Source organism: Maniola jurtina, chromosome 28 (assembly GCF_905333055.1).
Source record: "Maniola jurtina chromosome 28, ilManJurt1.1, whole genome shotgun sequence".
Lineage (NCBI taxonomy): Eukaryota > Metazoa > Arthropoda > Insecta > Lepidoptera > Nymphalidae > Maniola > Maniola jurtina.
Window position 1 is genome coordinate 3,177,503 of NC_060056.1, and position 24,440 is coordinate 3,201,942.

At 37.3% G+C, this 24,440-nt stretch overlaps 3 protein-coding genes across 5 annotated transcripts; 1 reads left to right on the top strand and 2 right to left on the bottom strand.

The window, feature by feature from the left end:
* The first annotated feature begins 650 nt into the window (after positions 1-650).
* LOC123879412 (triadin-like) lies at positions 651-3,305 on the top strand. The gene is made up of 2 exons (XM_045927105.1): positions 651-730; positions 1,956-3,305. The coding sequence occupies exons 1-2, from the start codon at positions 700-702 to the stop codon at positions 3,299-3,301; spliced, it is 1,377 nt and encodes a 458-aa protein (XP_045783061.1). The 5' UTR covers positions 651-699; the 3' UTR covers positions 3,302-3,305.
* A 2,815-nt stretch (positions 3,306-6,120) lies between these two features.
* LOC123879425 lies at positions 6,121-15,347 on the bottom strand. 3 transcript variants are annotated; one of them, XM_045927130.1, is made up of 8 exons: positions 15,195-15,345; positions 13,180-13,277; positions 12,632-12,764; positions 11,811-11,956; positions 10,994-11,150; positions 9,789-9,890; positions 8,435-8,597; positions 6,122-7,049 (listed from the first exon to the last, which is right to left on the bottom strand). In XM_045927130.1, exons 1-8 carry the CDS (start codon positions 15,214-15,216, stop codon positions 6,881-6,883), a joined length of 990 nt encoding a protein of 329 aa, XP_045783086.1. In that variant the 5' UTR covers positions 15,217-15,345; the 3' UTR covers positions 6,122-6,880. The 3 variants fall into 3 exon arrangements, with proteins under 3 accessions (XP_045783087.1, XP_045783086.1, XP_045783085.1); XM_045927131.1 differs by lacking the exon at positions 12,632-12,764 and having other exon boundaries at positions 6,121-7,018; positions 13,047-13,277; XM_045927129.1 differs by lacking the exon at positions 12,632-12,764 and having other exon boundaries at positions 6,123-7,049; positions 13,047-13,277; positions 15,195-15,347.
* A 1,090-nt stretch (positions 15,348-16,437) lies between these two features.
* LOC123879437 (PBAN-type neuropeptides-like) lies at positions 16,438-23,387 on the bottom strand. Its single transcript, XM_045927148.1, has 6 exons — positions 23,228-23,387; positions 22,609-22,709; positions 20,767-20,864; positions 20,105-20,246; positions 18,804-18,910; positions 16,438-16,648 (listed from the first exon to the last, which is right to left on the bottom strand). Exons 1-6 carry the CDS (start codon positions 23,306-23,308, stop codon positions 16,587-16,589), a joined length of 591 nt encoding a protein of 196 aa, XP_045783104.1. The 5' UTR covers positions 23,309-23,387; the 3' UTR covers positions 16,438-16,586.
* Positions 23,388-24,440: the final 1,053 nt, after the last annotated feature.

Genomic DNA, 24,440 nt, shown 5'->3' on the forward strand with positions numbered 1-24,440 from the left:
CTGTTGGGTGGCGAAAAGCTAGCTAGTGGGCGCTAAGTTAATCATCATTTTGTGTCACCAAAATTTTAATTTTCTAATAATATAATTTTAATAATTAAAATAATTTCTAATAAAATTCCTTTAATAATTTATTTTAGTTATTATATTATACTATTTTTAGTTTTTTTTTTTTAGTTTTAGGTTCATTATTTTAATTATTATTATTTAGTTGTTTAGTTTATTCCTTTTTCACTGTGTTTGTTAAATAAATTAACTTATATTATGTACAATAGGGTATTTTACTCTAATTTTTTTATTACTTTATTATAAACTAGGATAAAAATAATGACGTGAACTGAAAAAACTAATTAAATCGATCAAATAACAAAAAAAGTTATAAGCATTTAAATATTTCAGATTAGACAGAGATAGCGATAATAGCGTTTTGACGTCACTCCGTGCGAATGCCATAGTAGCTTCGTGCGGTTTCATACAAATTTTCGGTTTGCGAGAAAGGGATAGAAGCCCCCCCCCCCCACTCCAAAATTAAGATGCCTGTAACTATGTAAATCTTTGTTGGATTTTAAAATTTTTTTCAGCGCACGTCATTATTTTTATCCTAGTTTATAATAAAGTAATAATATTTATCGAATTCAAAAGTAGGAAAATACCCAATTTCTAGTGCTTATAAACCAATTTAAATTGTACCAATAAAACAAAATGCATTTTTTATCGCACTTGCTTCATGTGTGTAAGTATAACAATATTGCGAACGGTATCGAAACTCAAATACCTACCGTGTTTTTTTTTTTTTGGTATGTTCCCCGATTACTCAAAGACCCCTGGACCGATTTGAAAATATTTTTTTTTGTTTGAAAGGGTATACTGTGCAGGTGGTCCCATATAAATTTGGTGAAGATCTGATGAATATCTTCGGAGATGGAGAACAGAACTCCTCAATGGATAAGAGCGAATTGCCCGCGATCAGTGTAATAGCTTAGTAAACAGTAGGGGTTTAACTGGGCATAGTACAGTGGGGCCACTAAAAATTGTGAAATAATTTTTTTTTCTTTGGCCATCTTACCCTGGAATTCATAGTGAAGATAGGGGCTTCTTTAGGGGACAATTCAGACGACATAATGTCGTATTTAACCTTTAGGCTGCTTTTTCATCAGAGATGTGCTTTGCTACGTTGCTATGGATGCGTTTGATATCCACCAATCATATTCATTGGTGCGCATAGCTTAGCACTGGTGGAAACGGATTGAACTAAGATATCACATCACATCACACTAATATTATAAAGGAGAAAGTTTGTGTGTGTGTGTGTGTGTGTGTGTGTGTGTGTGTGTGTGTGTGTGTGTGTGTGTGTGTGTGCGTGTGTATGTTTGTTACTCCTTCACGCAAAAACTACTGGTCGGATTGGGCTGAAATTTAGAATGGAGATTGATTATACTCTGGTTTAGCACATAGGCTACTTTTTAACCGGAAAATTAGAGTTCCCACGGCAATTTCAAAAAACCTACATCCACGCGAACGAAGTGGCGGGCATCAGCTAGTGTTTTTTATATGGAAGGATGCGTGCTATGGGCCGTCGACGGTGGTGCAGAGCAGTATACCTATAATGCGCATCTTTCTCGCGCAGCTACTTTGCGGTGGCGCATCTTCCCAGCGCATCCTCCTCGGACAGCTGCATAGCTTAGTATTGGTGGAAACGGTCACATATTTTCGTAGCGTAGATTTCACATCTTCTAATCAATACTACTAATAATAATAATAAAATCAACGGTGATAGGAGCGGACTGAAATCCGAAAGGTCGGCGATTCAAACCCCACTCGTTGCACTTTCTCTTACCTACTCCTAGCACAAGCTTAACGCTTAGTTGGAGGGGAAAGGGGAATGTTAGTCATAATTAAAATGACTAATATTCTTAAAAAAAAAGAGTCAAATCTTAATTCTGTTACATCCTTTTCAGGCTACTTTTCCATCTTAGTAAGACTAATGAACGGTTATCTACTGTTTGCCGCGAATTTTGACGATTTTCGAGCAATTGCCAAAAAGTTACAACCAGAAATCTTAGGTGAGAGCCTAGCCCGAATAGCTAAGCCGTATTTGAGAGAAAATCTACGCTCCGATTCCGAAAATTCTGAAGAAGTATCATCATCCGAGATCGTTAATGATAGTCTCCCCCCTATAAAAGGTAAAGAAAAACATCCCCCAATAAAAGGTAAAGAAAAACCAAAAGAAGATAAAGAAACATTCGATATTAGTCAAAACACTTTCGATGAGTTAGTCGAAAGAGTTAAGGAAAGACTAGCAATGGAACTCAAACCGACTTATCTGAATAACATTAGAAAAGATGAGAAAGACGATAAAATGATAAAACTTAATAATCTTAAGACGTATAATAATAAAAATGTCGCTCCGTATAACATGAAAAAGAAGGTTAAAAATGGAAATAAGCAAGTTAATTTGGAAGAAAAGTCAAAAAATTTAAAGGATCAGCTAAATACTGAAGAAATGTCACCTTTCGTGGACGCGCCGGATTATAAAGAAGAGATATTTAACAAACCCAAAGTCAAACAAGAAATCAAAGCTACAAAAACAGTAGAACAAGATGATTATGAAGAAGCTATGCCTTTAAAAAACTCAAAAAAATTATATCCAGCTGTAAAATATCCAAGACCAAATGAAAAGGAAGGAAAAGAAATGGAATCAACAACAGATCCAAGTGGTTTTTTTGAAAAAATTGATTTCACACAAAATGATAGCTATGAAGATTACGTTAAGCCAGCAAAAGAACATATTTACGCAAGTTCTGAAAATATATCTTATAAGAGAGACGAAAACCAACATAATAAAAACATTCTAAGTAATAAAAGATACAAAATCAATACAAATCATTATCTCCAAAAGAACTTTGATAACAATCACGCTACAGTAAAAACTAAAATCAATAAAAACGCGAGGGATACCGAAAAATCAATAAAACCACCAAATAATTACGATTATAAAGAAAAAAATATCGATTCTGAGGAAATAAAAGCTAAAACCGAGAATTTGTGGTATGATAACAATGAAAGAGTTACTATTGATACTGTAACAGCATCCCAAAAGTCGAAAAAATCGAAATTCGGAACCAAACTACCTACTCGAGATACTTTCAGAATGGTAACACCGAATTTCATGGCAAATTTTCCCTTAGTAGTGGAAAAGTATAATTTTGATGAACCCATTCCAGAGAAGGACCGAGAAAGAGAATCTTTGAAATATATAGGAAACCCTCCGGCAAGTATAAATAAAAAAGTTCAATTATTATAAATTACAATTTGTTTTTTGTTTTTAATTTTCTTTCTTTTATTGTAAGACAATCATGATCAACCCATTTCCGCCCCACTACTGAGTACGGGTCTCCTCTCAGAATGAGAAGGGTTTAGGCCATAGTCTGCCACGCTGGCCCAATGCGGATTGGCAGACTTCACACACCTTTGAGAACATGGAGAACTCTCAGGCATGCAGGTTTCCTCACGATGTTTTCCTTCACCGTTAAAGCAAGTGATATTTAATTGCTTAAAACGCACATGACTGAAAAATTAGTGGTGCGTGCCCGGGATCGAACCCCCGACCTCCGATTAGGAGGCGGACGTTCTAACCACTAGGCTATATACGTTTCACAAGCAATGCTGAGGTCTATGAAGAAGGAGCGCCCTGAAAATGCACGATGATGAAATGAAAAGATTTTAGTCTATGGACATATTGCTACGTCAGCCATTCGCCAGTTCTTCGTTTTCGTTTTTATTTCTGCTTCACATGAACTGCACTACTTTGAAATGAAATGATTCTTTATTTTGCGAAATGTGAGTAACAATGATGGTAGATACATTGACAGGTCCTTGGTCCTTCACATTTTGCCATTTGTGTATTGCGTGCAAAATATATAGTTAGACTATTAATTACAATAAATAACCATGTTTTATAGGATATATTTCGGAGAGTGTGCAAGGAACTTTTCGATCTTGTCCCCCCTTCACCATTTTACCACCGAACCGCAAGACGTCGGACGAGTTTCCATCCTTATGTCGTCGACATTCCATCTACACGCACGAAACGTTTTGCGTCTTCATTCCTCATACGCATGGCTAAGGTTTGGAATACTCTTCCGCGATCTGTGTTTCCTACCAATTACAATCCGGATATCTTTAAAACAAGAGTGAATAGGCACCTTCTAGGTAAACGCGTCCCATCTTAGACCACATCATCACTTTCCATCAGGTGTGATTGTGGTCAAGCGCTTAGGTACCTATAGTGAATAAAAATAAAAAAAAAAACCAATAAAAAATAAGAATATTAATTGAGATTGAAATGACCACGCGACCCATGACAGTGAGATATTACAGTCTTATTACAGTTTGGATTCCGATTACCCTTCTGGCAGTGACGGATTAAGACTACTTGGTGCCCTAAGCAATCCATGCCTATGGGCCCCCATATCCGTTTGTCAACTAGAATCGGTCTTTAAACCTTTATCGCCTAAAAACATTAGTTAAAATAAGATGATGAGATGTAATGTAGGTACTTTAGAAGTGGAGTAGTTAGGTGCGACAACAATAAAAACCAAAGCATAATTTATTTATTTATTGAAATGCGCCTTGCGGCTTTCGGGGGCATTCGAATTGTCGAATGCACAAGCGGGCAGCGAGTGGGCAAGCGGGAGTGGGGTTATGACTCTAGATCGACTCTATGTCAACTTAAAACGTGCGAATTTTCAAATTAGTCCTAGAAACACTTTTTGGTGTGGTTTTTGGTGACGTGAGTGAGACGTGATGCCCCAAGGGCGGATTTTTTTTGTGCTTCTTCTGGTGCCCCCTCAGACGTGATGCCCTAGCCAATTGCTTAATTTGCCTTCTGGTTAGACACCTGGATGAAGAAATAAAAACTAAAACGGCTGACGTCCATATCTCCATAGACTACACAGTTATGGATCGTTTCAAAAGTTTCAACGTATGGTTTCTTTCTAGGACTTCGTCTGTGTTGGTGTTGGCTGGCGGGCGTGCTCTGCTTTTTTGCGGTGTTTTTTTTGTTAAAACAGACTGGAAAGCGCTCTAAGGGGGTGCCGTGCGTGTGTCGGCGAGCGCCGGCACAGACGGGGTCCACACTTGTATAGTTTAACTAACTTGTTACAAATAACTACCAACTTGACATTGGCTAATCTTTGTAAAGCCAGACGAGAGAGAAAAAATAAAGTTTCTTTCTAATGAGTTTCTATGGCGTTATGTTGGCTCCCCTGTCTGCCCAAGTCATCGGCCCATATTTTGTTTATTTCCATGAATGAATGAAATGAAAATCAAATGAAAATAAACAAAATCTGCGTCTTCTCATGCATTGCAATGACCACAACCAACCACAATAACAATTGAAACCACAGGTTGAAACGATCCATACTCGTCATATTATATCATTGATTGATATGACCTAAAAAACAATCCAAAGGGCACAGCAGAGACATCACACTAATATTATAAAGGCGAAAGTTTGTATGTGTGTGTGTGTGTGTGTGTGTGTGTGTATGTTTGTTACTCCTTCACGCAAAAACTACTGGACGGATTGGGCTGAAATTTAGAATGGAGATAGATTATACCCTGGATTAGCACATAGGCTACTTTTTATCCCGGAAAATCAAAGAGTTCCCACGGGATTTTTAAAAAACCTACATCAACGCGAAGGAAGTCGCGGGCATCAGCTAGTAAAATTATAAAGGCGAAAGTTTGTATGTGTGTGTATGTTTGTTACTCCTTCACGCAAAAACTAGTGAACGGATTGGGCTGAAATTTAGAATGGACATACATTATATCCTGGATTAGCACATAGGCTACTTTTTATTCCGGAAAATCGAAGAGTTCTCACGGGATTTTCAAAAAACCTACATTCACGCGAACGAAGTCGCGGGCATAAGCTAGTCTATTATAATTTTATGAAACGTTCGCTAGAAAGTTAAGTTCCTCATTCTAGATTGAATCACTGGTATATGGCAATACTACTGTATCGGAAAAGATCGTACAAATTAAACAGATATGAAAACATTTCATTTACTAATTTTATTATTCTTTTAGTTAAATAATATTTATCACATCATACAAAATATAATCATCATAATAATTAATATTAATTTATTTTACAAACTTATTTTATCCATGGCTCTCTCCGACACTTACTTCATACAATCGTAGTTCCAATTTCATTTGAATATTAAGCAACCAAAGTCCATGAAATTTCGCAGACATATTCTAGGAACTAATATCTGTGCCTGTGGTGTTTAAGATTTTTCTAAAAATATGTTGTCTTAAAATTACAGGGGCTCAAAGATTTGTATGTGAATTTTTAAGACCGCGTAACTTTGAAACCGAATATTTTACCGGAAATGTTGAAAACCACAGGCTTAGATATTAGTTCCCGGAATGTTTCTATAAAATACCATTGAGTATTCCAATGAGAGACGAACTACGTTTATATGAAACGAGTGACGGAGAGAGCCCTCTTAATTTAATTAACTTAAAAACATCTTAAAATCATCGATCATTAAAGTACAGGACATTCTGTCGATCGTCAAAAAGTTTTAATGAAAAATAAGTGCTAATTTTTAGGGTTCCTTATCTCAAAAGGAGAAACGGAACCCTTATGGGATCGCACTTTGTTGTCTGTTTGTCTGTCGTGTCTGTCAAGAAAACCTATAGGGTACTTCCCGTTGACCTAGAATCATGAAATTTGTGAGGTAGGTAGGTCTTATTGCATAAGTAAAACATGCATAAAACAATCGAATAATTTAATCGATTGTTCGAATAATTCAATCGATTGTTCGAACAAATCGGCCCATCTCAAACTCACGAGAATAATCAAATTCCACTATTCATCAACGTCCTCACTGGTGAATTTTATTTGGTTAGATTTATTGGAATACACGTCGAAGAGCTGCGATGCTGGTGAGATGGCCCCAATCGCGCCCCATCTGGCTAGGGTGTCTAGTGAGTTGGCACCCTTAATCTGCAATGTCACTTTTATTTTTTTATCCAATCTGAAACAAGTGTAAATTAAAAATTTATAACACCCCCAACAAAGTATTTGAGTTTTCCAAAACGTCATTTTCAAATAAATAATTATGTATCTAGGCAACGTCCATCTTGACAGCTTGACATTTGTCAATTGACACAATAATAAGAACCTAACGGTTATCCAACCTTCTTTTCTACAAGAAAACTAGAAAAGAGCTGATAACTCTTAAATGGCTGAACCAATTTTTTTGGATTATAGCTAAGAACACTCTCGATCAAGCCACCTTTCAAACAAAAAAAAGTACCTAAATTAAAATCGGTTCATTCGTTTAGGCGCTACGATGCCACAGACAGATACACACGTCAAACTTATAACTCCCCTCTTTTTGGGTCGGGGGTTAAAAAAAGATAATTACTTTTTATTCAATCAATCAATCAATCAGCCTGTTTGCGTCCACTGCTGGACATAGGCCTTCCAAGTGCGATCCACCACACACGATCCTCCGCCTTCCTCATCCACCCACTTCCCGCTACCTAAGGTCGTCAGTCCAGCGGGTTGGAGTCACACACTGCGCTTGCTGATACGCGGTCTCCACTCCAGAACACGCCTGCCCCAGCGTGACTTCTAAGTCACCGGGAAATACCCTATAGGTTTTCTTAACAGACACGATAGACAGACGGAAAGACGGACAAACAGACAGACAACAAAGTAATCCTATTGGAACTTTCCTTTTAAATTTACGTTTACGGATTTTTTCCTTTGCTTAAGCTACAAGACCTATCTACCTGCCAAATTTCATGATTCTAGGTCAACGGGAACCACACTATAGGTTTTCTTGACAGACAGACAGACAGACAACAAAGTGATCCTATAAGGGTTCCGTTTTTCGTTTTGAGGTACAGAACCCTAAAAACGGGCCCTTTTTTCCTTTTGAGGTATGGAACAACAAGTGTAAATTAAAAATTTTCAACACCCCCGACAAATCATTTTCAAATAAATAATTATGTATATCTAGGCAACGTCCATCTTGACAACTTGACATTTGTCAATTGACACTTGAATATTATGAACCTAAGGGTTACCTAACCTTCTTTTCTACAAGAAAACTAGAAAATAGCTGATAACTTTTAAACGGCTGAACCAATTTTTTTGGATTATAGCTAAGAACACTCTCGATCAAGCCATCTTTCAAACAAAAAAAACTAAATTAAAATCGGTTCATTCGTTTAGGCGCTACGATGCCACAGACAGATACACAGACACACAGATACACAGATACACACGTCAAACTTATAACACCCCTCTTTTTGGGTCGGGGGTTAATAAAAAATGGGTACAAATAGTAAAGTTAGTATGTTTTTAATTAGCTTTTAAAGCGTTTAGTGAGTTTTATTTCAAAATACTTACATCTCGCGGTCATAAAAGTCCATTTCGGCGGTGACTTTCAAAAATTCCAAAATTGGTGGGTCGGGGCCAATTTTCTGGGAGACGTATTGCTTGAGCGGCGCCGCGTTGGTGAAGTCGATGCCGCCACGGATCAGGCAAGGGGTCCCGCTGTACTCCGGCATTTCTAAACAGATACAGGGTGTTTGGTAATTAGTATATAATGTTATATTATTCTTGAGTGAATTCGGGAAGTGAAACCAAGACTTAATTGCGTTTCTATACAATTACAGAAACAACATTAAAAGCCTTTATTTACGGTGTAAACAAATCTTTTCTAATTATAAAAACAAAAAATACGTTAACTTAAAAACACAGACAAAACTTCAGATTCAATTTTCACAACTGTCAGTAGTGACATTTGACAAGCTAAGTCCACAGACTAACAGCCTTCAGGATATTATGTCTTTTATGCACCAAAGACAAAGTAATAAATTAAAGAAAAGCACTGAATAGCTGTGATTAGAACTAGTGATTAGAACGTCCGCCTCCTTATCGGAGGTCGGGGGTCCGATCCCGGGCACGCACCACTAACTTTTCAGTTATGTGCGTTTTAAGCAATTAAATATCACTTGCTTTAACGGTGAAGGAAAACATCGTGAGGAAACCTGCATGCCTGAGAGTTCTCCATGTACTCAAAGGTATGTGAAGTCTGCCAATCCGCATTGGGCCAGCGTGGCAGACTATGGCCTAAACCTTTCTCATTCTGAGAGGAGACCCGTACTCAGTAGTGGGGCGGAAATGGGTTGAACATGATGAACATGATGACTGAATAGGTGTCCATGGGTAAAGTGGTTTTCTTTACAAGTATATAATGACGACACGTACCCATGCTACTTTGATCTGATAAACACAATGCTGAAGTATAATGACGAAATAAAATTGTAAAAATTTCCATATAATGTCAAAGTTTTCATGGCCCTAACGTGCCCTAACTCATTGAGATCGTTGGCTCCACCTATTAAAAGATGGCCAACGATCTCCAGTGAGTTAGGGCACGTTAGGGTCATGAGAAAAAACTCAAAGACTTCTTTCGGACTCCGTCTGTGGTGGCGTTTGCTGGCGCGCGTGTTGTGCCTTTTTGGAGTGTTTTTTTTGTTAGAAGTGGCCGGTTTTTGTGTTCTGCTGGTGTTTATTGGTGGTGGAACTGACTGGGAAGCTCTCTAACGGGGCGCCGCGCGTGTGTCGGCGGGCGCCGGTACGGACGGAGTCCATACTTATACATATAGTTTCCTAACTTGTAAATAACTACAAACTCGACATTGGCTAATCAGTGTAAAGCCAGACGAGAGAAAAAAAAATAGATGAGATAACATACCAGTGACGCCGGCAGCGTTGGTGTCACTACAGGCGATGTGCAGCAAAGATCTTATGTCTTTGCCGCTAAGGCAGGCGTCTGTGTAGTTTCTATAGCATAGACCTGAAAGAAATAACTTAATAAGACAGACAAGACGGACAGACAGACAGACAGAGTAACAAAGTGATCCCATAAGGGTTCCATTTTTCCTTTTGAGGTACAGAACCCTAAAAATAACTTAATAATAGTTTCTAGGATTTTGTACCTCAAAAGGAATGTCTGTAAAGAAAACCTATAGGGTACTTCCCGTTGACCTAGAATCATGTTTGGCAGATAGGTAGCTCTAATAGCAGAAGTAAAGGAAAAAATCTGAAAACCGTGAATTTGTGGTTACATCACAAAAATTTTAAATAATTAGTATTTTCAATTTTCAAAGTAATATAACTATACAAAGTGGGGTATCATATGAAAGGACTTATTTTTTTTTTATGAATGTAAGATTTGTAAAATGATAATATAATACTGGTGATAAATAATTAATTAGGTAAATTTAAAACTAAAGCTACGAGGGTTCCAAACGCGCCCAGGTTTGAGAAGAGCCCACAACAAACTCAGCCGGGTACCTTACCATGCTAATCAATTTGGGTAAAATTAGATCAGGTAGCGTCTGATTGAGAAATGTTTGGTCAGTTAGAGTCAGACCAAGTGGTGTTGGGGTCAAATTGGGTCAGTTAAGGTCAAGTTAGGTCAGACCTTACCAGGCTAGTCAATTTGTGTTTTTAATTTGTCAATTTGTGTCAATTTTAATTTACACAAAATACCATTTTTTGTAAAATTAGATCAGATAGCGTCTGACTGAGACATGTTTGATCAGATTGAGTCAAACTAAGTCATGTTGGGGTCAGACAGAGTCATGATGGGTCAAATTGAGTCTTACTGGGTGTGGTGTATATAGTTTAGGTTAACAAAGACAATAGCATGTGTCAGATGGACATCAAGTGTAAAGTGACTTTGACAGATGACAGTGAAAAGTGAATAGACTGTGATTTGGCACCAGAGCAGAAAACATGTAACCACGTGAGTTCTAGTTTATAATACTGGGTCAGATAAATTCAAATTGGGTCAGATAAAGTCAAGTTGGACCAGATCATGTCAGGTTGGGGCTATTATGGTCATGTTGGGTTCAATCAGGTGGGATTAGGACAGGTTAAGTTAATTTGACCTACCTTGTACACAAGCTGTCAACAAGTTGGAATGCAGCGTGCTGACCAGTGCCACCGGCATGCCGGGCGCACTCACAACATATACCACACTCCCCTCTTTCAACTCGGTTACCATTTGAACACTTATGAAGATGAAATCGCCTAGTTTCATAGTTTGCACCTGTAAAAGAGAATTTTTACTTATTGGGGTTCTGTACCTCAAAAGGAAAAATGGAACCCTTATAGGATCACTTTGTTGTCTGTCTGTCTGTCGTGTCTGTCAAGAAAACCTATAGGGTACTTCCCATTGACCTAGAATCATGAAATTTGGCAGGTAGGTAGGTCTTATAGCAGAAGTAAAGGAAAAAATCCGAAAACTGTGAATTTGTGGCTATATCATAAAAAAAAATCAAAATGTGTTTCAATTTTCAAAATAAGATAACTATACCAAGTGGGATATCATATGAAAGGGCTTTTTTTACCTGTACATTCTAAATCAGATTTTTAGTTTATTTTTATGCATATTAATTTTAACTCCCCCGACCCAAAAAGAGGGCTGTTATAAGTTTGACGTGTGTATTTGTTTGTGGCATCGTAGCTCCTAAATAAATGAACCGATTTTAATTTAGTTTTTTTTTTGTTCGAAAGGTGGCTTGATGTGTTCTTAGCTATAACCAAAGAAAATCTGTTCAGCTGTTTGAAAGTTATCAGCTGTTTTCTAGTTTTATTATAGAGGTTTTGTGTTGGGGGTTTTTTAAATTTTGAGTTATTGTATTATATATATAGTATTAAGATTGTAGGTACACCAATTCCTCTAGATTCTTCTCAACCACAAACATACCTGAGGCTTCTTATTTCCATTGGCACTGCTCTTCAAGGCCTGCTTAACTCTTGAGGGAAGAGATTGCATCAGCATGTTGACAGGTTCATCCGTTATCTGGTCCGTTAAGTTGATCACATGCCATGTTCTGGGTCTGATTGCTATTGCTGGAATGTAGAAAAGAATATCATCACTGGCAACACTGAGCCACTAAGTTGCTTAGGGAACTGAAATTTTTTCCGTATGAACAAAGACTTAGAAAACTTGGACTCAGCACCCTCCAAAGCAGACGAGAAAGAGGACAGGAAGAAAATTCATACTAATATTATAAATTCGAAAGTGTGTGTGTCTGTCTGTGGCCCAACAGTTTAACCGATTCTGACAAAATTTGGTACAGGGTTAGCTTATATCCCGGGGATGGACATAGGCTACTTTTTATCCCGGAAAATCAAAGAGTTCCTGCCTATTGCCACTTCAGCTTGCTAATCCTTTGAGCTATGTCGGTCGCTTTATATAATAAAAAAAGTTTTCTTTCTTTCTTTACATTGCAATCTATTGAGCTAAAACTATTTTTATTTTTTCCAATTCACTATTTCAGTTATCCTAGTTATCCTACTTGATACCTACCTTATGATTTGATCATGCAGAGATCCCAAGCATGGCTCTCTTCATTGCCTGTAGAGTGATCCGAGCTTTCTTATAAGGCCCATAGTTAGCAATCATATCCTGGATCCAAATGTCATTATGGACAACACACATGTTTGAAGACTTTGGTATTCAAGCACTGAGGATTTTGGAATTTTTGCTTAGCCACTAGCAAGGATCACTAGTCAAATACTCACATTTGAGTCGCAATCTTGCCGCAATGTGTGCAATCTCGTCTTCACTGAATGTCTTCGCAGCATATTTGTACAGTACACTGGCAACACTGGTTGGAGTCATGGGCAGTCTGGAATTCCGTACTGCACGAGATACCTCGTTCCAATGAAGACCAAACTCTGATGGCACGTGGAGAGATGGGTTGGAATAATTCTCCACTGCTTCACTTGGTCATCATGGTCAATTGATAGACGCCCACTGCTGGACACAAGTCTTTTGGGAGAGTTCTACACTCCACTGTCTGTCTACCTACCTTGATCTCTTGCCACATCAATGCCAGTTACCTTAGTTTTCCTTCTTGATACATACCTTATGATTTGATCATGCAGAGACATCCCAAGCATAGCTCTTTTCATTGCCTGCAAGTCAAATACTTACATTTGAGTCTCAACCTTGATGCAATGTGTGCAATCTCGTCTTCACTGAATGTCTTCGCAGCATATTTGTACAGCACACTGGCAACACTGGTTGGAGTCATGGGCAGTCTGGAATTCCGTACTGCACGAGATACCTCGTTCCAATGAAGACCAAACTCTGATGGCACGTGCACACAACAGTCTTGCAGCGACATTTTACTGATTAACATTAGTAGGTCTCTCAAGTGGGACTCTGGAAAAGGACTCATCATAATCATGAACCATGAATAACTAGCTGATGCCCGCGACTTCGTTCGCGTGGATGTAGGTTTTTTAAAATCCCCGTGGGAATTCTTTAATTTTCCGAGATAAAAAGTAGCCTATGTGCTAATCCAGGGTATAATCTATCTCCATTCTAAATTTCAGCCCAATCCATCCAGTAGTTTTTGCGTGAAGCAGTAACAAACATACACACACACACACACGCACGCACACACACGCACGCACGCACGCACGCACGCACGCACGCACGCACGCACGCACGCACGAACGCACGCACGCACGCACGCACGCACGCATGCACACACACACACATACAAACTTTCTCCTTTATAATATTAGTGTGATGAATCATGAATAATTGATCATGAATAATTAATCATGAACTCATAGCTTTAGTTTTAAACCAATGTAATTAATCATCACTATTGTAATATCATCTAACAAATCTAACAACTGACTATCAACAAGTGTAAATTAAAAATTTATAACGCCCCCGACAAGTGACGGTTACAGTAACTAGAAAAGAGCTGATAACTTTCAAACGGCTGAACCGATTTTCTTGGATTATAGCTAAGAACACTCTCGGTCAAGCCACCTTTCAAACAAAAAAAAAAAACTAAATTAAAATTGGTTCATTAGTTTAGGAGCTATGATGCCACAGACAGATACACAGATACACACGTCAAACTTATATCACCCCTCTTTTTGGGTCGGGGGTTAAAAAATGTACTTTACAATAGTACCTACTTTGAATAAATGATCTCACTTTTACTTTGAACCCATCACCAACTGTGTGATATGGTCTAGATCTGTTCTCAGTAGTGGGACGGCAACAGGTTGAAATGATGATAGTTCATCATTGTTTAACTACAATAAAATATAATGAAATGAGACAATATCAGCCTTTCAGTTTCCTTTTCATCCATTTCAATGAACTAAACCTTTTTAGATTCTATCCATATTAGGTACCTATAAATGCCCATCCATTCAACCGATTTTGACTAAATTTGGTAGAGGGATATCTTGGATCCCGGGGAAGGCTACTTTTGTCCTAAAAATCGAAGAGTTCCCCACCAGGTTAAAAAAGCTTAATCCATGTTGACAAGGTAGCGGGCATAATCTAACAGGCAGGTAGGTACAGATTTTGGAGCCTATATTTTTATTTATTTTAGTACAGGGATATCTTGGATCCCGGGGAAGGACACATGCTACTTTTGATCCTAAAAAAAATCGAAGTTCCCACTGGATAAAAAACTTAATCCACGTGGACAACATTGCGGGCATAGTCTAATTGGTAAGTAAGTACATATGTTGGAGCCTAGAAATGGATATATTTTTTATTTTTATAAATTAACCCTCGACCCAAAACGAAGGGTGTTATAAGTTTGACGTGCGTATCTGTGTATCTGTCGGCATTGTAGCTCATAAACTAATAAATAGATTTTGATTTAGTTTTTTTTTTTTTTGTTGGAAAGGTGGCTTGATCGAGAGTATTCTTAGGTATAATCCAAGAAAATCGGTGCAGCCGTTTGAAAGTTATCAGCTCTTTTCTAGTCACTGTAACCTTCACTTGTCGGGGGTGTTATAAATTTTTAATTTACGCTTGTTTGGGACAGTAAACATACATATATTATGTTTTAAAAATATAACTTAGATCTATCAAACGATATTGGCAAATATTCAACTACACTATCCACAGCATAGAAATAGAACTAGGGCAACAAATATGAACAAACTCTTAACCTAAGCTATATAAGCCAAGAACTTAGTACAAAGACTGTATATAGACTACTTTTATCCCGTAAAATCAAAGATAAACTATTCTAACTTTCATTAAATTAATATAAAGGAAAATATTAGCCTTATTCATAAAAATATAAGTATTTACTGTTTCTCCGAGTTGATTCCATTTATGTGGTTTGTAACGCGTGTTGATCTTCTCTCAATTATTTTCTCTTCTAATAACTCAATCAATAACATATGAAATAACTTAATTCGTAATAAAATGTTATCGTCCGTCGCCCGCCGTTCGTCCAATTTGTTTTTTCCGTTATATTTTAAAAAATTAATGACATTAACAACTGTCATTTCTTTGGCATTTTTTAAAAACTGATTTTACGGCTCTGGACTCTAGCCTTTTTAAACTTGGTAGGGCATAATTTGCAATTTGACATTACAGAAGTGCTTCCACTGACGATTATGGTTTTATTTACCCTTGTTTTGCATGAATTCGCCCTAAATTAAAAATTGTTAAAAATAATTAATTATGGGGCATAGTTAGCAATTATTTCACATTAATTATTATTAAACAATATCATATATAACTATAATGATATCATATAATATAATAGCACGTTTTAAATATCATTTTACACGAGTGTCGAAGTCTAATGACGTAAAAGGTCCCCTACCATTAAGGTTACCTACCATTTAAAAAATTAACTGCCTCATTACAAATGATAAGCACCTAGAAAACTACCCAGTAACATTAGTTTTTACACTTATAAAATACGCTCTTACTCGGCTATTTCTTTTAAAAAAATCATTGTTCTGTTTTTGGTCTTTTTGTTGAGCCTACTTTGATAAATCTAAAAATAAATACTTATAATAATAGACTGTTAAACACACCTTCGGCTTCGGGTTGAGTACTCATGTAAAAATACAAAACTCAAATTGGACTGAGTATAAAATAGACTAACTATCTGAAGTACAATGTTACCCCAAAATAATCTAAATCCTTCTCAACATAAAAAAATCACTCTTTTAACCGTCAAATGTGAATAGCCAAAAAAAAATCCTTCCAACTGTCATCAATCTGCCAAGTGGGCAACATTAGAAACGTCATGTCGACGCGTGCCTCCTTGGATGAAATGCGTGCCTCTTAATATCATTATAGCTCAAAAATTTTGTATAGGAGCTACATATAAAACTTATGTCTATCGAATCGTTATGAATTATTCTTTAATGTATTACTGTGAGACAAGCACTTTTACCTTTATATAAATCATAAATATCATAATAAATAAACAGTAAGTAGAATTTTGCCGCTTTCTCGTTCAAAACTAGTAAAAAGTATTAATAGGATAAGAATACTCAAAGTTATTCTTGGAATAAAATGCATATAATTCGATGAGATCTTTCAATTTATTAACTTAGCACCTTAGCAATAAAGTCTTATAAATAAACAACTTTGTCCAAAACATATTTAAAGCGGTATGCCCATTTTTAATTAATTACTTTATTTAATTAAAACGTAATTAATCTATTAAATATTCTATGATTACGCCTCCTTGGTCTTGTTGATACTTCTAGTCACTCTTATCTGTGGTTCAGGATAATAGTCTGAAAAAAAAAACTTACCTGAAATATCTAGTGCTAACTAGAGGTGTAAAAGTAACGAAAACGAGCGTACCCGTATGCATTCGTTACTATAACAATTAGGACTCGTTACTTTCGTATCGTTACTCGTTACTTTTAATACCACGTAGGATGAACGAATCGAGTCGTATTGCGTACGACAGTATGATGTCGCGGCGTCCGCATCGCAACATTCGTAATTTGTAGAAAACATACTTAGGTCTACATTACATACAAAGCTGCTTAAGGTGCATTTTCTCACTTTTCCGTATTTTGAACCAGATGTGTGTTTAAGTTATTCTCAATTTCGTTTGATTTAATAAGTGTAGAACTACAAGTGAACTGTTGACGGAATCTACTAAAATATTAAAAAAAAAATACCTTGAGCTTGAGCTTATGTTAAACTAGCTGATGCCCGCAGCTTCGCCCGCGTGGATTGGTCAGATCCCCTGCAGCATCAGGATTGAGGAGTTGGACTCCAAATTTTTTATGAAACAATGTCGCAAAGTTCCTCTATCGATTAAAAAATAAATGACGCAAATCGGTTCAGAAATCTCGGAGATTTCGGTGTACATAGGTAGAAAAACACAACTCCCTTTTTGAAAGTCGGTTAAAAAAGTAGCCTTTGTTACTCCCTGGTAAATTCTCTACTTGTCTGTGAAAATCCCGTCAGAATCGGTTCAGCCGTTCCCAAGATTAGCCTTTTCAAACAGACAGACAGACAGACAGACAGACAAAAATTTTAAAAACGTGTGATTCGGTGTTGGTATCGTTCAAATATCCATATGAGCTTAATATGAGGTAGTTATTTCGAAATTACAGAGAGAGAGTCTCTGTCTACAATTTCGAAATAACTGTCTCATTATTAAGCTCATATGGTTATTTGAACGATACCATAACAGAATCGTACGTTTTTAAAATTTTAACAATAAACTAAACAAACATCGGTTTTTGTAACGTACGTTTTTAAATTCACCGAATGAGCGCGCCTGCGCGTAAAACATACGGTTAGCAAACATTTCAATACACGTATCTACGGTACTTGCGTGAACCGAAACAGTGTAGGAACGGCCATACGACGAAAAGTGCGAGTAACGAGATGCATTTGTGAGTAACGTTTCGGTACTCGGTACTAGATGGCGCACCCGTTACTCAGTAACGAATACATACGGTTCGCTACAGCTCTGGTGCTAACGATTTTCCTGACGGAGTGGTAAACACCAAGCACTATGATCATATACGGAGGTGAAGGGTTTGATTCCCGGGTAAGGTAATTTAGTTATTTACCCTTAATTTCTAAATTGTCTCTGCTCTGGTCTGGTGCGGGCTTCGGCCGTGGCTAGTTACCACCCTACCGACAAAGCCGTGCCGTCAAGCGATTTAGCGTTCGAGCTATGTAAAAACCAATAAGGGGTATGGATTTAGTATAAACTCCCATCCGTCTTCTATGTTAGCCTGCTTCCATCTTAGACTGCATCATCACTTAACACCAGGTGAGATCGCGGTCAAGGGCTAACTTAGAATAAATGTTCCATAATCTTAGTTTGGAATGGTTTGGAATAAACTAAATTGACAGTTAGAGCATAATGATATTTAGATCTGACATTTTGTTTAAAAATTAAAAAAACCGGCCAAGTGCGATTCAGACTCGCGCACCGAGGGTTCCGTACTCGGGTATTTTTTCCGACAATTTGCGCGATAGATCAAAAACTATTATGCATAAAAATAAATAAAAATCTGTTTTAGAATGTACACTGTACAGGTATAAAGCACTTTCATAATATTATGATACCCCAATTGGTATAGTTATCTTACTTTGAAAATTGAAACACATCTTAATTTTTTTTTAATGATGTAACCACAAATTCACAGTTTTCGGATTTATTCCTTTAATTGTGTAATAAGACCTACGTCAGGTACGTAGGTCTTATTACATTTTTATTCGTTGGTTTTTATACGTAGGTCTTATTACATTTTTATTCGTATTTCCAAATTTCATGATTCTAGGTCAACGGGAAGTACCCTATAGGTTTTCTAGACAGACATCACAAACGGACAGACAGACATCCAACAAAGTGATCCTATAAGGGTTCCGTTTTTCCTTTTGAGGTACGGACCCGTAAAATAAAATAACCCTTACCATAAACAAGTTCCCGACCAAGTCTCGGTTGGAAGTTATAATTTCGACCCAGCCTGGGGGAAAAATAGTTGGTCCTCGGATTTACCATTACAGGGTCTGGTCTGTAACTGAACAGAAAACGGTGTGTTTAGTATATTCATGTATTACTAGCTGATGTCCGCGACTTCGTTCCCGTGGATATAGGTTTTTGATAGGAAGTTCCCGTAGGAACTCTTTGGTTTTCCGGGATAAAAAGTAGCCTGTGTTAATCTATGGTATAATCTATCTCCATTCTAAACTTCATCCAAATCCGTTCAGCTTTTTTTGCGTGATTGAGTAACAAACATCCAAACATCCACACTTTCACATTTATAATATTAGTAGGATTAGGATCAGAATAATATAATAGCAAATAGTATAGTATCACACTAATATTATAAAGGAGAAAGTTTGTATGTGTGTGTGTGTGTGTGTGTGTGTGTGTGTATGTTTGTTACTCCTTCACGCAAAAACTACTGGACGGATTGGGCTGAAATTTAGAATGGAGATAGATTATACCCTGGATTAGCACATAGGCTACTTTTTATCCCGGAAAATCAAATAGTTCCCACGGGAATTTTAAAAAACCTACATCCACGCGAACGAAGTCGCGGGTATCAGCTAGTGATAGTATACAAGTGTAAATTAAAAATTTACAACACCCTCGACAAGTGAAGGTTACATTAACTAGAAAAGAGCTGATAACTTGCAAACGGCTGAACCGATTTTTATATGGATTATAGATAACACTCTCGATCGAGCCACCTTTAAAACAAAAAACTAAATTAAAATCGATTCATTAGTTTAGGAGCTACAATGCCACAGACAGATACACAGATACACACGTCAAACTTATAACACCCCTCTTTTTGGGTCGGGGGTTAAAAATGCAGGGACATAGCGGTTGCGGCGGTGCCGCCCGAGCGTTGTATATAAAGCCATTTTGTAGTATATTAGTTTTTTTTTTCTCTTTCGTCTGGCTTTACAAAGATTAGCCAATGTCAAGTTTGTAGTTATTTGTAACAAGTTAGTTAAACTATACAAGTATGGACCCCGTCTGTGCCGGCGCTCGCCGACACACGCACGGCACCCCCTTAGAGCGCTTTCCAGTCAGTTTTAACAAAAAAAAAACACTGCAAAAAGGCAGAGCACGCCCGCCAGCTAACACCAACACAGACGAAGTCCTAGTATATTAGTATATACTTAGTATGTATGGATTAGTATGGATTCTATTCTTCCCTCCATCTGTTGATGGGCATAGGTTAGGGGTTTCTGATCCTTACATGTCTTCGTCAGCGGGCGTGGAGGGCAGCCTGTCGGGCAGTTTCCTGCCCAGGCGTGGGGTAAACTCCACATTGTCGTACCTCTTGTCTTGGTTGTCGGTCGCGCGGCCGAGCTTTGGTGTGAATATCACTTTCTTTGATACTGAAAAAGGACATATCTATGGAAAAAGGAAAGTAAGAAAGTCTTTATTGTTAACGACATACTTTTTTTGGGTTCCGTACCTCAAAAGGAAAAACGGAACCCTTATAGGATCACTTTGTTGCCTGTCTGTCTGTCTGTCCGTCCGTCAGTCTGTCCGTCCGTCGTGTCTGTCAAGAAAGCCTATAGGGCCGTTTAACCGTTGACCTAGAACCATGAAATTTGGCAGGTAGATAGGTCTTATAGCACAAGTAAAGGAATAAATCCGAAAACCGTGAATTAGCTACCGTGAAAACCGTAATTAAATCATTAAAAAAAAAGTGTTTCAATTTGCAAATTAAGATAACTATACCAAGTGGGGATAGACAGACAGACAACAAAGTGATCCTATTTTTCTTTTTGAGGTTCCGTTTTCCCTTTTGAGGTACGGAACCCTAAAAACATGAGGCCCATAGTTATCGACTGGCAACGCACTGTTCGAAGACTTTGGTCTTCAAATACTGATGAAGAAAGAAACTCTTACTTTTAGTTTGTGGTGCGTCTGCCTGCATCTCATAGGGCATTTGATTGTAGTAGAACTTGAGAGCGTCGGCCGCTTCTAGAAGTCTGAGGAAAGTTTGGCTGAAAGACACAAATAGGTAGTTTAAAAAAAGTTGAAAACTAAAATCCGACTGCGATCGTCTTAATAAAAGGTGTGTATGTTTGTATCCAGATTCTATGTGTTCCACCGTAGCGCCTAAACTACTGGACCGATTTTGATGAATGAGGTGTCAATCGATTCGTCGTAAAGGTCCGTGTGACATTGGTTACATTTTATATGAAAAAAAATTGACCTACATGAAAAAATGTGGAGGTCTCCAAATTTTTTTTTTTTTTTTGCTATTGTATCGAGTGGGGTGTCAAATGAAAGAGGAGAAAATTCTGAATTCAAAAATATAAATGTAACTACTACAACATTATAATATACCAAGCGACAGAAAAACAATTTTACTATAATATTTTAGCGTTTATTAAGACGATCGCAGTCGGGTTTTAGTTTTCAACTTTATCTTGTTTTAAATGATGGAACACAGATTCGCGGTTTTCAGATTTATTCCTGTACTTGTGTAACATCGATGTTGTGTACGGACGAATACGGTTGGACGGACGGACAGACAGACAGCAAAGTGATCCTATAAGGGTTCCATTTTTACCCGACTACGGCAAAGCCGAAAGGAAGGGTTATGATTTTAGCAGTCTATGTATGTATGTATGTATGTATGTATGTAAATATGTATGTATGTTTGTATCCAGATTTTGTGTGTTCCACCGTAGCGCCTAAACTACTGGGCCGATTTTGATGAATGAGGTGTCAATCGATTCTTTGTAATGGCCCGGGTGACATAGGCTATACTTTATACGAAAAAAATCGGCCTGACGGAAGTTACATCAAAAAAAGTGAGGGTCTCAAATTTTTTTTATTGCTATTGTGTCGAGTGGGATGTCCAACGAAAGAGAAAAAAAATCTGAGTTCATAAATATAAATTTAGTTAGTATTATAATATACCAAGCGACAGAAACCCCATTTTACTATAAATAAATTCGTTTCGATTAGACATAACCGATGGCGCCACTAGCTGCTTACAACGCATAGCTCACAGAATTTCTCATATAGTACGTAGTTGAATACAGTTCTTGCACCCTATTAATTGATTATTCTTTTTATTATGTAAATATATAGTATATAGTTATCATTAAAATATACCAAGCGACAGAAATCCCATTTTTATTATAATTTTATTATTTCTCATACAGCAGCGCCACCTATTGGCTATTTACGAGACCTCAGTTAATCGTCGCATCATAGACTTATTAAAACGGAAAAGTTTCAAATAAAAAAAAGTTGAAAAAACTATAACCCGACTACGGAAAAAATAAGACAACTTGAACCCGACTTGGTACAAGTAAAATAAACTAAAAAAAAGAAACAAGATTGTGCTTAGTGCTATCATCGTCTTGATTGAGATTCAACACAAAAGCCGTGGTCGTGCGTTGTCGACAGCAAAAAGAAAATATTCTAATTTGGTAGACAAATAAAATCACTGGGAATTCCGTCAATCAAGGATAAGAAATACGCTGTCGACAACGCACGACCACGGCCTTTGTGTTGAATCTCAATCAAGACGATGATAGCACTAAGCACAATCTTGTTTCTTTCTTTTTAGTTTATTTTACTTGTACCAAGTCGGGTTCAAGTTGTCTTATTTTTTCCGTAGTCGGGTTATAGTTTTTTCAACTTTTTTTTATTCCTTTTGAGGTACGGAACCCTATGGATGTGAATCCTGATGGGATGATGATGCTGATGATATATCTAGAATCTAGATACCTGTTGTCTTCTCCCATGTACTGTAGGGACCTCTTGCCTAGTCGGGGACCGAACCACAGACCTCCGCGGTCGCTGTGCGCTCCTCTGTCCAAATTGTCATCCTGTAGGAAAAACAGAATAAAATCCGTAGAAATTGAAAACTTTTTAGGGTTCCGTTTTTAGGGTTCCGTACCTCAAAAGGAAAAACGGAACCCTTATAGGATCATTTTGTTGCCTGTCTGTCTGTCTGTCTATCTGTCCGTCTGTTGTGTCTATCAAGAAAACCTATAGGGTACTTCCCGTTGACCTAGAATCATGTTTGACAGGTAGGTGGGTCGGGTCATATAGCACAAGTACAGGAATAAATCTGAAAACCGCGAATTCGTGGTCACATCATTAAAAAAAAAATTAAATATTTTTTAATTTTCAAAGTAAGATAACTATACCAAGTGGGGTATCATATGAAAGGGCTTTACCTGTACATTGTAAAACAAAATTTTATTTATTTTTATGTGTAATAATTATTTGATTTATCGTGCAAAATGTTGAAAAAAATACCCGAGTACGGAACCCTCAGTGCGCGAGACTGACTCGCACTTGGCCGGTTTTATAAACTTACAAATTCAATTTTTAAACTTACCTTTACATTATTGTTCGCAGTAGTTACATGAATGTAAATAGCAACCAAAATAACCGAAAGTAAACGAATAAAATGATACATTTTGTATTAGAATCGATTGAGGGGTGCTTTCATCGATTATTCCCGATTTTCGCGACTTGTTGTTCTTCACTGATGTTCTAGATCCCGGTGGGGTTGTTTTTATACGTGCCGTGATTGAAAAACTATGGTAATAGACGGGGGAGTTCGGGGTGAGATGGGTAAAGATCGCACTAATATTATAAAGGCGAAAGTTTGTATGTGTGTGTGTGTGTGTGTGTATGTTTGTTACTCCTTCACGCAAAAACCACTGGACGGATTTGGCTGAAATTCAGAATGGAGATAGATAATATCCTGGATTAGCACATAGGCTACTTTTTATCCCGGAAAATCAAAGAGTTCCCACGGGATTTCAAAAAACCTTAATTCACGCGGGCGAAGTCGCGGGCATCGGCTAGTGGGAAATAAATGTGTAGGGGTTGTTTTTTAACCCGTGTTAAGTATTTTTTTAGGGTTTCGTTCCTCAAAAGGTAAAATGGAACCCTTATAGGATCACTTTGTTGTCTGTCTGTCTGTCCGTTTGTCGTGTCTGTCAAGAAAACCTATAGGGTACTTCCCGTTATCCTAGAATCATAAAATTTAGTAGGTAGATACTAGGTAGACTTTATAGCACAAGTAAATGAAAAAATCCGAAAACCGTGAATTTTTGGTTCCATCACAAAAAAATTAAAATGTGTTTCAATTTTCAAAGTGAGATAACTATACTAAGTGGGGTACCGTATGAAACGGCTTTACCTGTACATTCTAAAACAGATTTTTATTTATTCTTATGCATAATAATTTTTGATTTATCTTGTAAAATATCGGAAAAAATACCCGTGTACGGAACCCTCGGTGCGCGAGTCTAACTCGAACTTGGTCGTGCGTTGTCGACTACAAAAAGAAAGCATTCTAATTTGGTAGACAAATAAAACCATTGGGAATGCCGTCAATCAAGGATAAGAAATACACACGACAACGGCATTTGAATGGAATTATGTAACGTTAATAAATAATTAATGTGAAACTTGGTGAAACTGCCAGACTTCAATAGACCGAAATAAACAGGCAAATCACACTAATATTATAAAGGCGAAAGTTTGTATGTGTGTGTGTGTGTGTGTGTGTGTGTGTGTGTGTGTGTGTGTTTGTTACT

Coding starts and splice junctions, on each gene's coding strand:
- LOC123879412 (XM_045927105.1), top strand. CDS start 700: ATGCATTTTTTATCGCACTTGCTTCATGTGT. Junction 731..1,955: donor ATCGCACTTGCTTCATGTGT/GTAAGTATAACA, acceptor CATCCTTTTCAG/GCTACTTTTCCATCTTAGTA.
- LOC123879425 (XM_045927130.1), bottom strand. CDS start 15,216: ATGGAATCAACTCGGAGAAACA. Junction 13,278..15,194: donor GGAATCAACTCGGAGAAACA/GTAAATACTTAT, acceptor GTCCTTTTCCAG/AGTCCCACTTGAGAGACCTA. Junction 11,957..12,631: donor GGCAAGATTGCGACTCAAAT/GTGAGTATTTGA, acceptor TCTACATTCCAG/CAATAGCAATCAGACCCAGA.
- LOC123879437 (XM_045927148.1), bottom strand. CDS start 23,308: ATGTATCATTTTATTCGTTTACTTTCGGTTATTTTGGTTGCTATTTAC. Junction 20,247..20,766: donor AGACGCACCACAAACTAAAA/GTAAGAGTTTCT, acceptor GTCCTTTTTCAG/TATCAAAGAAAGTGATATTC. Junction 16,649..18,803: donor TGGTCGGGAACTTGTTTATG/GTAAGGGTTATT, acceptor TTTTTTTTTCAG/ACTATTATCCTGAACCACAG.